The sequence below is a fragment of the Grampus griseus genome (genome assembly GCF_964374135.1).
Source record: "Grampus griseus genome assembly, chromosome: 11".
In the NCBI taxonomy this organism is placed as follows: domain Eukaryota; kingdom Metazoa; phylum Chordata; class Mammalia; order Artiodactyla; family Delphinidae; genus Grampus; species Grampus griseus.
The window spans coordinates 3,596,251-3,611,543 of record NC_139005.1 but is presented as its reverse complement, the minus strand read 5'-3'; the positions used below and the strand labels follow the sequence as shown (position 1 = coordinate 3,611,543).

Genomic DNA, 15,293 nt, shown 5'->3' with positions numbered 1-15,293 from the left:
TGTTAGACTGCACCCGTATCACTTTAAGCATGGCCATGACAGACATAAGCACAGGATGTTAGGGAGCCCCAGGAAGAAGGCCTAACCTTGACCCTGGAGGGAAGGAGGGGATCATAGTACCTGAGCTGAGAGATGCAGCCTGAGCCGGAGGCGGCCAGGGGAGGAGAGGGATGGGGGAGTTGCCAGAGGCTGAATCGTCTCCCCCCAGATTCATGTGCTGGAGCCCTGACCCCCAGGATCTCTGACTATGAACGTATTCAGAGAGAATGTCTTTAGTTAAAACGAGGCCCTTAGTGTGGGCCCTCATCCAATCTGGCTGGTGCCCTTGTAGAGCAAGGAGATTAGGACACTCACAGAGACACCAGGGATGAGCACAGAGGAAGGCGGCCACGAGAAGGCGGCCGTTGGCAAGCCAAGGAGAGAGGCCTCAGGAGAAAACTCCAGAGGCCTCCAGAACCATGAGGAATACTTGGTTACAGTGGCCCCAGCAGACAAATACAGGAGGGAAGGAGACAAATCTGACAGAAGACCCTCCTGCCCTGAGGATGGAAGTGGGGCTGGGGCAGGCAGAGGCCACGGCCGAGGGACTGAAGATGCCTGGGCGCAGAGAGCTGCAGGGCCAGCGTGTGCTGGGCTGCGTGTGCGGCAGCAAAGGGGTGGGGTGGACGGCACAGCGCGAAGGGTGCTGAGAGATGAGGCTGGGGAAGTGGGATGGGGCCGGTCAGGGGACCAACCCCCTGCCATTTACCGGGCTAAGCAATCTGGGCTTATCTGCTACAGGCAATGAGGCACCTCTGAAGGAGTTTGGAGCACGTCAGGGACTTAATGGGGAGGGACAGAAGCTGGGAAGACAGGAAGGAGACGTAGAGCCAGGTTGCAGCCTAGGGAAGCAGACGCTGAATCTGTCATGAGGCGTCTCCGTATCCTCCACCCACACAGAGGGGGCTCGGGAAACACTAAATGAACAAACGTGCATTTGAAATGTGGCTTCCACGCCTGCCTCTCCCCACCCGACACTTGCTCTCAGCTCTGGCCACACCAGCCACAAGTTTTTTACCTTCTCATCGGGCATCCAAAACCCTGGGGACGTGCGATTCCTCCACAGCTGGAGAGGCTTAGGAGGTGCTAAGTGAGGGCCCCTGGCTGATGCCCCCGGCCCTTGCCCCACGTCCAGGCCGGGGAGGTCACTTCCCACAGAGCCTTGGCACGAGGCCAGGAGCGTCTGGAAGGCCAGCAGAAGGCTCACCTGTGGAAAACCCCATTTTTTTGTGGCACTTGGTAAATTCGATATTGAAATAGGTGACCAGGGCGTGGACGTAGTCATTGCGCTGTATCTGCAGGCAGAAGGCGGATGTGAAGGACAGCTCCTCCGTCTTCACCGTGTAGATGTCCACCTCCTGCAGCCCAGAGAAGAGAGAATGCGGACGCTTAGTGCCTCCACCGGGTCTGGGCCGTCCTCAGCTTCATTCCCCAGGGAGACTATGGATGGCAGACTCCCCAGGGTGTCATGGCTCTCGGGGGGACTTCCCAGGCCCACCCACCCCCCTCCCCATGACCTCCTCCATCCTTTCTAGGGTGGAGTCGGCTAAGGCAATGCTGCGAGCAGATTTAAGTCAGAGCCTGAGGATAACAGAATCAGGACGGTAAATCTTCTGGGGATGAGTGCTGATGCGGGGGAGGGGAGAGGAGAAGAGGATGAATTAGAGCCTCTGTAAACCCAACCCAGATATCCTCAGAGCAGTCCCCCTCGGCATCACTAGTGCATCTAGCTGTTCTCAGGCTGTGGTCCCTGGAGGAGCACGTCGGCATCGCCGGGGGTGGGGCGGGGAGGGGAGGGCATCCCAGACCTACTGAATCAAGGCAGCAGTGTGTGCCCCGTCAAGCCCTCCCAGGTTCCGGCAGACCCGACTGCTCCCTTCCCAGCAATACGAGGTACGGAGTATTCTCTCAGGAGTGAGGACCGAGCCCGCACGGTCACGGACTGAGCCTCGGGAAGTCAGCCGACCATTTAGCACAAGCCCGGACAGTTAAAAACAAATGAAAGGGGGAAATAAGAGGTGAGAACTTTTCAGTTCCAGCTAGGAATGGACAACACAAGGAACTCATCGTTCTAACAGTTTCAGCTGGGAAGCGGCTGCACGTCAGTCTTGCTGGGAGCAGGAGTAAAATGAACAATGGTTTGCAACATGGTGCTCTTTCTGCGAGAAAGATGCTGACCCGTCGTTGGCCGGCTCCAGCAAGACACAGCAGACCTCCCAAGGCCCAGGAGGCATCCAGGCCGCCTTCAGTGAGATCTAAGGAAGAACCTCCCACTGCCGGGCTGTATGGCAGAGACCTCCGTCCTGAAAGCTCTGTACGGGCCAGACAGACACCTGTGTGCCTGGAGCGGTCCCCAGGGGTGCCCCTGAGACCCGGATGATGGAAGATGTTGGGAGTGACTAGGAGAGAGGGGTCTCCGGGTGGGGAAACAAGAGCAGCGAAGAGACAGAGACTTTTATCTCTACACGTTTCTAGGATGAATAAAGGAAAAACTGATGCAAAACATCCTGGGGACTTCAAAGCCAAGTCCTGTCTCCACAGGAGGGCAGTGGACAGAGGCGCAGGTGAGGTCGAGGCAGCCAGACAGCCCAGAGCCTTGTTACGGTGCGGGCTGGCAGCTGTGACCTCCTCTGCCCTGTCGGTTGGGAAGAGGGTGGGACTGCAGGTGCAGGGGACCGTGGGAGCCCTCGAGGTCGGTGACATCACTTCACATGTAAGCTCAAGTACGGGACCAGGGCTAAAGGTCCCTGTGAGCCCGGTCAGGCGTGCAGAATTCGATGGGGTTAGAAAGCAAGAGAATGCAAGAGCCCTGGGGAGCATCCCCAGGTAGTGGCTGCCGTGGGCTCCTGCACTCCCCCTGGGAGGGTGCACTCACTGCCTATCAGGCAGCCAATCCTTCCCCGATGTCTCCAGTCAGTAGGTCCTGCTTCTAAACTAGCGAGCAGGGCCCTCAGCAGCCTCTGTAACTTCCACCCACGGAACAAGCCACCGCCCGCTCGTGCTCACGTGGGTCCCCTAAACCTTTTCTCCTCCAGCATAAACTGCGTCTCCTGAGTCATGGCTTCCGACGCCGTCACCCTCCTGATCTGGGACCCGCTTCTAGCAGCCTCTGACCTCGAAGCGCACGCTGCCGGCTCCAGCGGCCTTTAGCCGGCCAAGCCCCTCCCCACAACATCCCTCTCATAATCCTTATTTCTGGGACCCGAGTGCGGGGGGAGGGTCCTTCATTGCATGTCACCCTGTTCGTTTGGGCCGTTGCCCAGAGTGGGGAAATCTTTCTAGCCCCAGTACCTGTCAGCTGATGACGTTTGCCACCCGTCTGGGCCACGTGTCTGCGGGTCCCTGCAGCCCGAACCCTTAGTGCAGCTGCGCGTAACCGTGATTTTGATAAGGGCTTCGGCAGAGTCCCCTAGGCTGGGCTCACGCTGTCTCCGTTCACGGACGTTTCCGCTCCTTCTCCACTGGGGCCAGCCCGCCAGGCTCCAGGCTCCTTCCAAGGTCCCTGTCCCTCTCTCTCGGGCGCCCTCTGCCACGGGCCTCGCCTGGTCTTTCCACCCTGCTTCTGGCTCCTCTCAGGGGTCTCACCACCTCCGCCCCTGTCCCCACCATTAGACTGGAGCCCTTTAGACGCGGGGTCTGGACGTTATGGTCTGTGCGCCCTCAGTGAGCGATGTAACCCCGACACGCGCCACTCTTCTAAAACTGTCTCCCTGCCTGAGGACTCTCCTTCCCATCCCCTCCCCAGGCCTCTCCTTCGGACCAACCAACTAATCTCTCTGAGATGCATTCACACTGTGCCATTCCCTGGATCTAAAGCCTTCCACGACTTTCTACGGTTTACCTAAAAATACCCAAGCCTCTTGGCCTGGACTCAGAGGGGGACCTGGGAAGTAGACCCAGGACCCATCTGGACCTGGTTCCTTTCTCCTCTGTCCTCGCCTCACTTCTTCACCACTCAGCCTGCACAAGAACAACGATGCACCTGTGCACACACACACAGAAACACCCCATCTGTCGGGGATTCCGTCTCTATAGGGGCTCAGACGTCCATCAACCAGTGTCGGCCACCAGTGCCCTGACAGCGTTCTCTAGGTCCTACGGATATTTGCATCTTAATAGGGGCCTCCGAAGGAACAAAAACCGTCCAGACTGAAAGGATGATCTGCGTTAGAATGGGCGCCAGGGAGGCGACTGCTGGCCTCTGGAGTGGGGACAGGCAGTCTGTGTGGGTGAGTCAGCTGCGACCCGGCCTCAGAGACACAAAGGCCTCTGGTCAGGGCCCTCCCTCCTCTCAGGCCCAACGTGTCCAGAGGCAGACACGTTATGCTGGCCCCCAGAGCCCTGATCCCTTTGCCAGAAGGCTTTCTCTTTCAGCAGCCGCCTCAGCAACTCTGAGACCCCAGCGAGACCCCTGGCTCGGCCTCAGGCCGCCCCACCAGGCGCAGGGCTCCGCAGGCGTCGGTGACTCAGAGGGGCCCCGGCCGATGCTGTCCCCATCACTACATCATGTTACAAATGGATGTCTCAGATCAGAAGTCTGGTCAAAACAGAGTCTTCATTATAATAAAGTGTCACAAGCCGCAACGTTAATAGCGATGAAAATAGCAATTAAGCGTGTGAAGAAGGGCAAGTGTTTTCCCAGGGAAGATGGTACTGAGCACATTAGCGAGAGCTGACGGATGGCTCTCCTGGTGGCAGAAGCAAACACAGCCGTCCTTGCCCTTCTCAGAGCTCAGGAAGAAAGGGGACACGCACAGAGGGCCCAGAGCTCCAGCCCCGCCATACCCACAGTCCCAGGCTGCATTCAGGTGTAACCAAGGAGAGACCCTTGCCTGTTCCTGGCTGGAGGGGGAGAGGGAGGCAGGGGCGGGGGGGGGGACAGAGCAGGCCAGTCTGGGACCAGCCTTGGACGTGCACAAGTGCCGTGGCCACACCTGCAGGGCAGGGGCAGAGAGCGACCCAGGGCCCAAGCACATTGAAGGAATCGTATCCCCGCGCCACCATGGGCAGACGCCTATCGGTTCCATACAGCTGCCATGCATCATTTTGGCAAATGCAGTTGCACCAGGTGATCTCCACTCGTACTACAGTGTTGGCAGCCATGCTCTGCACTACGGGGGAGTTATCTGGGGTGGACTTTGCTGGCTCTTGTTTGGGATGCCAGAGAGAGAGGCTTCGGGGACAGAGGGGCCGGTGGGAAGAAATAAGAGGACGTTTGCTTCTCCTCAACCCTGCCTGGACTCAGAAAGGGCCGAGTTAAGAAGCAGAATCCTCAGGCAGGATGTTCCAAAAGGGAGGCGGTGTCTATCTGATGGGACCTGTACAAGGTACATCTAGTTTTATTTGTCCTCTGAGGTCCCTTTGAAATGCCATGGTGACAAGGCTTGCATTTCTTCTCAGGAAGACTGTGACCAGGGACAAGGGACCGTTCTCACCTGGACAAAGCAGTCGTTTGCATCAGTCTTGCAGAAACCTCCCCGCACCCCTGGGCTCTTCCCCGTTGCATCCACCCAGAGTTCCCGAAAAAGCAGTGAGGTGCACAGGACCAGGGCGGGAGGGTATGCTTCAGCAAGATGGGGGCTGGGAGGGCTGATGACAACGGACACAGTGAACCCAGATTCTTCGATTAAAACATTAACTTGAAGCCTATAAGACAGATGTCTTTCTAGACTTTAAAAAAAGTAGTGAAATAGCAAGAGTTTTCCATCGTTAGACAGGATAGATTAGCATTTGTAAATGCAGATACTTAGAAAAAGGGTTGGAAAGATCAGCTCATCCTGTGGACAGCGGTTACCTGTAGGAGGAGTGTGGGCTGGGAGGGAAGGAGGTCTCGGGGGGCTTTTATCTGTACCCCAGCAAGTTTGGCACGTCTGATATTTAGTGATAAGGATGCACTGGGTAAGGACTGGTCTGCCGAGGGTGCTGGCGAGCTGTTCTCCGTCTGCGCTGAAGAAAGCCTTGGAGGACAAGAGGTGAGGGCCGCACCAACAAGGCACTCAGGAGGAGGGAGCTCCGTGCGGCCGGTCAGATGTGTGCTTAGAGGTGCGGGCGTGAGCTGCTCACACGGCAGACTGAGGTGTGGGATCTCTTGCCTAAGAGGCCAGCGCCCTCGGAATGCAGGAGCTTCCCCCCACCTGAGCCTCCAGGGTGTCCTCCCTCGGATATTCCTACAAGCCCACCCGACACCCCTCCCCCCTCACACCCCACCCCTCCCTCACCAAGGGACATGCACCCCCCACCCCCCAACTGTGCCACGTGGAGTCCAGTGGCGCTCTCTCCCCAGCTCTGCTCAGTGACAGTGCCGGCTTTGATAGGTCACCACGGGCTGCCAGAGGCTCTGGCCAGGGTGGCCTTGCCTCACAGTTTGGGAGGAGCTGGTGTGGCCTCTACTCAGGCCCAAGAGTCCAGGTGACACAGCCAGGTTCCCGCACACCCAGGCCCGAGCAAGCGGCGTCTGCAGACCTTTATTAAACAGGCATTGGTCACCACTTGCTTTGGGTCCACGATGTCTACCAGGGGCTCCTTCATGGCAACGTCCCGGATGCAGGTCATGTCAAAGCCATAGACGTTCTCCCACCCTGTGGGAAGAGAGCAAGAAGTGGCAGCAGGACCCCCAGAAGTCTCACGACCCCCCTGAGTCCTAGAGGTGGGGGGCAGCTTGTGTCCCCCTGCCTGAGGGCAGGAGAGTCGCTTTCCTGGTGGAGAGCTCTGCAACGTGCCAGACGCTCATTCACACCCTCTCATCTGTACAGGTCCCACTTTAGGGTTAGGAAAAGTGAAGCCCAGAGAGGCTGAGAAAATTCTCCAAGGTCACACAGCAGACTCCCACAGGGTCAAGACTAGAGCCCACATTCCTGATTCTTCTGTACCTGCCCTCCTGCCCCCTCTCTGAGCCTCAGAGTCTCCTACGAACTCTCTCCTCTGCCATCCACATTTCTACCCCGGAGTCTTTTTTCCAGTCGTTCTCCACACCTACAAGGCCCATCTCTTTCCCTCCTCCCATCCCCGCCAGCTGAACCTCTCAAGCAGCAGAAAGAAACGTGGGCTTTCGGTGAAACAGGCTGCAGCGTGAATGCCAGCACCACCACTTACTGGCCAGGCCCTTGTGCAAATCTCCTAACCTCTCTGAACCCCCATTTTCTCAACTGAAGAAATGAGGGGCAGGGGCAGGGGTAGTCCAGGAGAGGGCTTAACTTTCTTACACGCCATGATGTTCTCTCTAAGGATGCATCTCGTAAGACATATCCCCCCGTTGGGGCACAAAGCACCCCAACAGTGCTCTTTGGCCCCTTGGGGCTGTTCATAAGATGCTTTAAGCAGGGGACGTATTCAGGATGCAGGGTTGGAGGGTAAATGAATGCAGGTCTGATGGTCCAAGATCACCCTTAAATGATGGTAATCATTGATTGATCACCTAGCCCTGGCCAGACCCTTCATTGAATCTCCCCATCAACCCCATGAGGACACCTCCTTATGACAGATGAGAAAACAGGGGCTTGCAGAAGCTGGCATCCGGCTCACATGCAGTATCTGGCCCAATATCCCACAGCAGGGGAACCGTGGAGCTGGGGCTCAAACCCAGCTTGGGTCCTAATCCTTCAGCTGCACTGACTCAGTCGTGAGAGCAACCAGGAATGCCATTTGCTCTCCCCACAGCGCAGAGGGTGCCTTAGCGGAGTCTTCAGTTACTGGCCAGCTGAAATCTCACTTGTCTGTTTATTCGGAGGGGTTTAGAAATACACTGCAATAGAGACGCTTTTCTCTAAAATCTTACAGGATTAATTTTTTTAAATGTTCACCAAACAAATGGTACCTTAGGGAACTCATGAGCCTGCATGTGTTTAGGAGAGGGGGGTGGGAGGAGGGAGGTGTGAATGGTCAGGGAAAGCTCTGCCCCTTTTACTCAGATTCCTTTCAAGGGCACGCAAAGCCCTTCCTCGGGGAGAAGAGGCCGAGAAAATAAGCATCTCCCAGAGGGGGAGCACTTGTGAAATTCTGGCTTGAGGATAAGATGCCAGTCAGATGCCATTACATACACGAGGCTGGTGTCGAAGTCCCAACTGAACCTACCTATGTTTGGGGAAGTGTGTCAGCAGCACACGCTTCAGAGAAGACCTCCTTCTAGAATCTGGGAATAGCCGTCCCTGCTCACCCAGATAGAACATGCACACCAAAACACACTGCCTTTGGTTAAAACCCCTTCTCAAGAGACCTGCAGCCACGTACCTGCTCTTTCCCCCTCCAGCCCTGCTTTAAGTTAAGGTTCAGTGAAAAAGTCAGGCAGGGGGCTTCCCTGGTGGCGCAGTGGTTGAGAGTCCGCCTGCCGATGCAGGGGACACGGGTTCGTGCCCCGGTCCGGGGGGATCCCGCGTGCCGCGGAGCGGCTGGGCCCGTGAGCCATGGCTGGGCCCGTGAGCCTGTGCGTCCGGAGCCTGTGCTCCGCGACGGGAGAGGCCACAACAGAGAGAAGCCCGCGTACCGCAAAAAAAAAAAAAAAAGTTAGGCAGATATCTAAGAGTCTATGTGGGTAATGGTTAAAGTCCTGGGCTTTGGGCTTCAAATCGGGGCTCTGCTGTTTATTTGCTGTGCAACTCCAGGCAAGAATTTAACCTCCCAAAGAGCTGGTTTCTTCTTTAAAATGGAGATGACGATCATGCTAGTTACTCTATAGAGTTGTTAGGAGGATTAAATGTGATAATATATGTAAAGTACATGATACAGCGCCTGGCCCATAGAAAGCCCTTGATACACAATTGTTGCCGCCGTTATGTGGTTTGCACGCTGGCTTTGCCACCATCCAAGCTGTGTGACCTTGGCAGATCGGTCCCCTTATCTCTGGCTTGTTTTGTAAAGTGAGGAGTTTGGTTCCGTGGTTCTGTGTTCCGGAATCATCTGGGACACTCTTTACAATACAGATTCCTGGACCACAATCAGACCTACTGCATCAGAATCCCCAGATTTGCGCCCCAGTGAGCTGGAATTTTCACGTCTACATAGGCAATTCCAACCAGTTAGAAATCCTGGGCCTAAATAATTTTCGAAGTCCCTTCCAGTCCCTTTCAAATGGACTTAAACTACATAGGTAATTCCAACCAGTTAGAAATCCTTGGGCTCAATAATTTTCGAAGTCTCTTTCACATGGACTTAAAGTCTCCAATGGCCATTGTGACACCTTCTCCAACGACTCTCAACCATGGGGCCTCTCCTCCTGTACCCTCAGCACCTACAGCAGAGCACCTGGCACAGTGGAGGTCCACGGACAACGCTTTTTTAATTGGAACGTATTCCCAAACTTTTAAGCCTGTCCTGCTTCCCAATGCCTCGTGTTTTAGTTATCTTCTTAGGGGTTAATTCGTGTCTTATCTCCCCAGCCAGACTGCCCCACTTCCAGTTATTCAATGACCGATCACCCAGGACATTAGACTTTTCTCTCCTTTCTGCTGACCATTCATTTCCCACTAGCTTCTTTACATTACGCAAGGCAGGGATGGGAGAGGATAGACACCAGGCATATTAATCTTTTGTTGTAATTCTGTCTTGTCTATTGAATGAGTGAATGGGGGGTGAGGGTCACCAGCCAGCAGGAAATACTGTAATTAATTTTCTGGGGATTAAAAAAAATAACATCAGAAGGACCTGTGAAATTTAGTTTCTGTATTAAAACAAACTCTTGAAAAGGACCATGCTATGGTGCAATGAATGTAACTAAAGCAGCAACAAATCCCAGACCCACCATAACTACAGACCAGATGGACTAAAAGTCCCACTTTAATGGCCTGGCAGGGGAAAAGGTATGCTCTTCTCTGGGCATAAATTATGCATCTGTCTCTACTGTCCAGCATTACTCCCAAGGCCCAGCATTAATAAAAATTACAAGACACATGGAAAAGAAAGAAAAACATGACCCATCATCAAAAGAAAAAATAGTCAATAGAAACAGACTCAGAGATCAGGTGTTGGGATTATCTAACAAAGACGTTCAAGTACCCGTAATAAATATTTTAAAGAATCTAATGGAGGGACTTCCCTGGTGGCACAGTGGTTAAGAATCAGCCTGCCAGTGCAGGGGACACGGGTTTGATCCTAGGTGCGGGAAGATCCCACACGCCATGGAGCGATTAAGCCCATGCGCCACAACTACTGAGCCTGTGCTCTAGAGTCCACGAGCCACAACTACTGAGCCCACGAGCCACAACTACTGAGCCCATGCACTGCAACTACTGAGTCCGAGTGCTGCAACTACTGAAGCCCGCGCACCTAGAGCCTGTGCTCCACAACAAGAGACGCCACCGCAATGAGAAGCCCGCACACGCAACGAAGAGTAGCCCTTGCTCACCACAACTAGAGAAAGCCCGTGCACAGCAACGAAGACCCAACACAGACAATAAATAAATAAATAATAAATTATTTTAAAAAAAGAATGTAACCTGTAGAGAGAGACTGCCTAGTTAAAAAAAAAAAAAGAATCTAATGGAGAAAACATGCATGAACAGATGAAGAATTTCATCGGTGAGATGGGAACCATAAAAAAGAGCCAGTGGAACTGCTGGAAGTGAAAATCACAATATCAAAGATGAAGAATTCTTCCAATGGGCTCATGAGCAGAATGGATATATCAGAGGAGATAATAAAACTGAAAACAAAGACAGGAATATGAAAGACCGGAAAACAAATTTCACTCTTCATTGGAGAGACCTGTAGCTACACAATCCCTCCCTTCCCTGGCCCGAGTAATTGGAGCTTCCCTGCTAGGGCAAATGGGACTCTGCCTCCGAGAAAATCAGAGCAAGTGCTACGAGGAGCCACTTACAGCTTCTCCTCTAGTCAGAAAGGAAAGTGCGCGTAATAGTTTAATACACTTCAGGCTCTCAGATCAAAGTCAGCTCCTTGTGTAAAATAGGCTAGAAATGGAACTCTGGATGTCGGGGTGGTGGTGGAAGGGAAACCCATGGAGAGCGTCTGAGCCCTCCAAGAGGTTCTGCCCTTCAACCCTTCAGCTACAGGCACCACCACATCTACACGAGGGGTTCCATGTCACCTTCTCGGCGGTGGGGAAGCTGGTGCCCATCCTCTGACCCTCAGCAGGTTCTAGATTCATGTACTGGGCAAAAAAATCAAATAGAATATCTACCAAATTTCCTTCCAATTTTGAGATTCTAGAAATCCCCAGAGTAAAGAAAAAAGTTAATGATTGCTCCTCTCTCAGGGTTAAACCGTCCACCTTGCACATCCGTCTGCTGGTTTATTTCTAGTCCTTCATTCATTCTCTCATTCATTCACTCAACAAAATATGCGCTGTGAGCCTCGTACATGACAATCACGTCTCTCTTTCTGTGTGTTCTCTAGTAGTCGGTGAGCAAATTGAGGGCAGGCTCTGTATTTCACTCATGCCTGTGTTCCCGCGTTGCACGTGGTTGAGAAAGGAGGGAAGGGGAGGAGAAGCGGGGAGGGAAGGGGAGAAATTGTTTTCTTAATTTCCTTTCTGCAAGGGACTGGGCTTGTCTCCCTCTCCTGCCCCACTTTAAGGTTTTTCTTTTTTAGCTGGTTCTTGAGCCAACTGGAATTTGCTTACAATTGTTCCCTTGGCAATCATTAACCTTTATGCTTTCACTCTTGATTAAGACCTGAGAGCAATCAAAATCCCTGTTTATTTAAAACAGATTTCTAAATGGACTTGCTTCCTTCACTAAAAACAGAAGCAGGGCATTAAAAAAAAAAAAAACAACGTTTAAATAGAAAACGAGAATATGTTAAATAAAATGTAAAGGTGTGTGAGATTTTTGGTTTGGGGGGCAGTGGTGTTGACAGACTACAGAGTTTCCACAAGAAAAAATGGGGCTGACTTTTCATTTTCTTTTCTTTTTCAGAAGGTATGAACATTGCAATGGGCAGGACAAGACTCCACCCCACGGTCTCCAGTCCTGGGCTGGCACCTGAGTAGCGGCCAGTGCCCCAGCGCCTGTCAGGACGGGTCCAGTCCTCATTGCAAGATGCGTTAGCCAAGGTCTATGATCCAGGAGAGGAGGAGGGTGAGATATGTTTGCTTTTAAATCATGAGGAGGTTCCTTAAAGAGCTGTGCCGAGGGTCGGAGCTCAATCAATATTTAGTGCACATGAGAACAAAGAATGGGTCTGAATGTTCTCCCCCAAACACGATTTACACAGTTACGGCAAGAACTCCAAAAACAGCATTACCGCGCAGCTCCAGGGCAAAACATGTCCTACTTATATATGCATTTGATCAACATTCCCTGTTGAGCTGTTTCTGAAACTTATCAGGAGGGCACATCTGTCCTAGATTCTGAGCCACTGGAGGCCAACGAGCTTGGCAGTCAGGCTCGGGGGCCAGAGCCATGAGCAGGGAGGGGTTTAGTGATACATTCGGAGACCAGGCTGGTGCACGCAGCACCAACGACTCTCACGTCCCTTAGTATATATCACCTCACTTAATCCTCATGGCCAGTCTATAGGATTGGGGACTTCATCTCAACCGAGGCTCAGAGATGTTAGGTAATTTGCTCACAGTCACCCATAGGATGTGAAGCCAGGGCTGGCCAACTTCAGAGCAGGATCATCTAACCTCGGCCCCCCTACCTCTCATTGTTTATCGACTTGGAAATGATGCCAGAAGGGCTGTAGGCATAGGGCACAGAGCCTCAGACAATCGTCCCGTTTCTGTCTTCTCCCGAACCTGTCTCTGAACTTCATGCTCTGAGTTTATATTTCCAGAAGGGTGTGAACACACACGCAGATGCACTCATTCTGTGGTATCGCCAGCAGCACGAACAATGATTAGACGGCACAAGATTTTGTGGAGCTCTGGAGGCCTAGCCTCTGGGGGCAGGAGGCCCATCTGTCCCGTCTGGGAACCCCTCCACTGTAGGTAGTCTTGCCAAGGGGGTTTAGCACCGCAGGGGCTGGAACCCAGATCTGCAGAGCCCATTAGACCGTTTGGAATTTCTCCTTGTGCTCTGGTCACATCGCACGCATGCTTGTGTGTGGGGGGTCTTTGCCCCTTGGTCGTTTTAGTTCTGACTGAGGACACATGGCTGTCTCTAAACCTTATGAAAACATAATCCGTTTAATCTCGTGGAGGACCAGGTTTGTGTCACTGAGAATGGTTACCCTTTAAAGGAAATAGAACACAACAACCCTTTGGGGACCAGATAAAACGTTGGAGGGTTTGGGGGGCTTTTTTCTAAGACAACACTTTTTCAGCTGATGAGGCATAATGAACACAGGTGCGGATAAGTCCCCTGCCTGCCCCCCACACCTACATGGCCAGACCCCATCTCTCCCCACCTTTTACTTAATGGGAAGGAGAATCGACATAATGCTGAAAAGTTTGAAGGGTACAAAAGCAGGGTTCAAAACGACTGGCCTGGCTGGAGACCCGTGGTCCCTGCCCCTGTGTGGACGCTGGGGATAAATGACCCTTAACAGCTTCCAGCCCCCCGGCCAGCTCTGCAAAACCTCGGCTTCTGCTGCTTCGTCCATTTTCCGTTCGCACTGCGTTCATTCTCTCCCCGCTTTATCTCCCACCAGCCACGCTGCTTATTCCCTCTCTGTAGAACCCCACTCTTGGGACCAGGGGAAAACATCCAGAGAGAAGAATCCAGAAAGCGTCACAGGTGAACTCCAGAGGCACGGCAGCTGTGGCCGCGAGAGCAGCTGCTCATCGCTGAAGCACTGTCCACCCCAAACGCGCAAAAATAAGTAAATTAAAAAGCCCAGGGCTTCCCTGGTGGTGCAGTGGTTGAGAGTCCGCCTGCCGATGCAGGGGACGCGGGTTCGTGCCCCGGTCCGGGAAGATCCCACGTGCCGCGGAGCGGCTGGGCCCGTGAGCCATGGCTGCTGAGCCTGCGCGTCCGGAGCCTGTGCTCCGCCACGGGAGAGGCCACAGCAGTGAGAGGCCCGCATACCGCAAAAAAAAAAAAAAACCCAACAGAGAATCAAAAGGTGACTTACAGTGGATTTTGAAGTCCTTGTACTGTCTGTCCTCAATTGCTACCACGTACAATGCTGCCCGGTCTGGAAACATAAGCCCTCCAGGTCTCTGTTGATGAATTGTGGAGAAATGGGTCTCGTAATCTATTCACCTGACAAAGACATCACATGTTTGAACTGCACATAGAGTCACCAGACAGGCACCCCCTTGCCAGTACTTCTCACTCAGCAGACTGTCTGTCACCTTGGCCGGGACTAGGGTTGGGCAGGGAAGCTCAGTTTTGACTCTGGTACGTGGGACAACTCAAGGGGCCGAGGTGGGGTCAATGGGACACATGAGGAGGGGCAGAGGTATGTCCAGTGAGGGACGGTGGAAGATGTTTTAACTTTTGAGCCTGGAGAAACCAAGGTCAAAAGCACACTGGGCTCTCTGGCAGCCATGCAAGTCCCTAGCACTTGGTGACCAGCATCGACTTTGGACAGCAAAGAATGGGTGTCAATTATACCAAAAGAGGCCAAGGTTAGACCTAGGAAAGCTCATTCTGTCCCCAGAAGCAAATCTAGTTTAAAGAGAGGGGCCCGGAAGCAGTGGCTGTATTCTTCCTGGGCTGCAGGCGGTGGGGCAGAGCAGCGAGGCAGCCGGCAGACCGGCGAAGGGACAGCATGCAGCAGGCTTACCAGCCACTTGTCCCTGGCAAAGATGACGGTGTTGAGCATCGATTCATAGAACAGACAGTAGCCCATCCACTCGCTGATGATGATGTCCACCTTCTCCTCGGGCAGTTCCACCTCCTCCACCTTCCCCTTGAAGATGGTGATGACTGGAAAATAAGAACCCCATGGCCACACTTTTTGGGCACCCTGACCGGGAGCCATGAGCACCCCGCATCAGGACCCGATCGACCTACAGGTGTCAGCGCTGTTCTGATTCTCCTTCTAGGAGGTGGCCTATCTCCCCCTTCACCAAGCTAGTTTACCCTAAGAGGATTGAAAACTCTTGGCATGTTCCCCCTAAAACGTACTGAGCAGTTGCTGTGTGGCTGGCACTGTGCTCAGCCCAAGACAGGCACCTGTCCTGTCATCGTCCAACAAGTCTTTGAAGTAAACTCTCTATTCTTATTCTCCTCTTTAAGGAAACTGAGGCTTAGAGGGGTTAAAGGATGACCGTGCAAACAGAGCCCGGGTCTGATAAGCAGCGACTCTCACACTTCTCGGAGTCCCCACCCCATGTCAGGCTACCGTGATGATTCAAACCCACAGCAGGAAGAGAGGCTGCCTCTCCTACCCTTGTATCTGTTCACAGCCCG

General features: G+C 53.3%; 1 protein-coding gene across 1 annotated transcript in view; it reads right to left on the bottom strand.

Annotated features, from left to right (window-relative positions):
• PRMT8 (protein arginine methyltransferase 8) overlaps positions 1-15,293 on the bottom strand; it is a gene marked incomplete at both ends in the record, with an annotated part of 79,131 nt that overhangs the window by 6,966 nt on the left and 56,872 nt on the right. The window contains 4 exons of the mRNA XM_082665764.1: positions 1,247-1,397; positions 6,502-6,617; positions 14,008-14,095; positions 14,665-14,807. Coding sequence (XP_082521890.1) covers positions 1,247-1,397; positions 6,502-6,617; positions 14,008-14,095; positions 14,665-14,807 — 498 coding nt within the window. The remainder of the gene's footprint in view (positions 1-1,246; positions 1,398-6,501; positions 6,618-14,007; positions 14,096-14,664; positions 14,808-15,293) is intronic.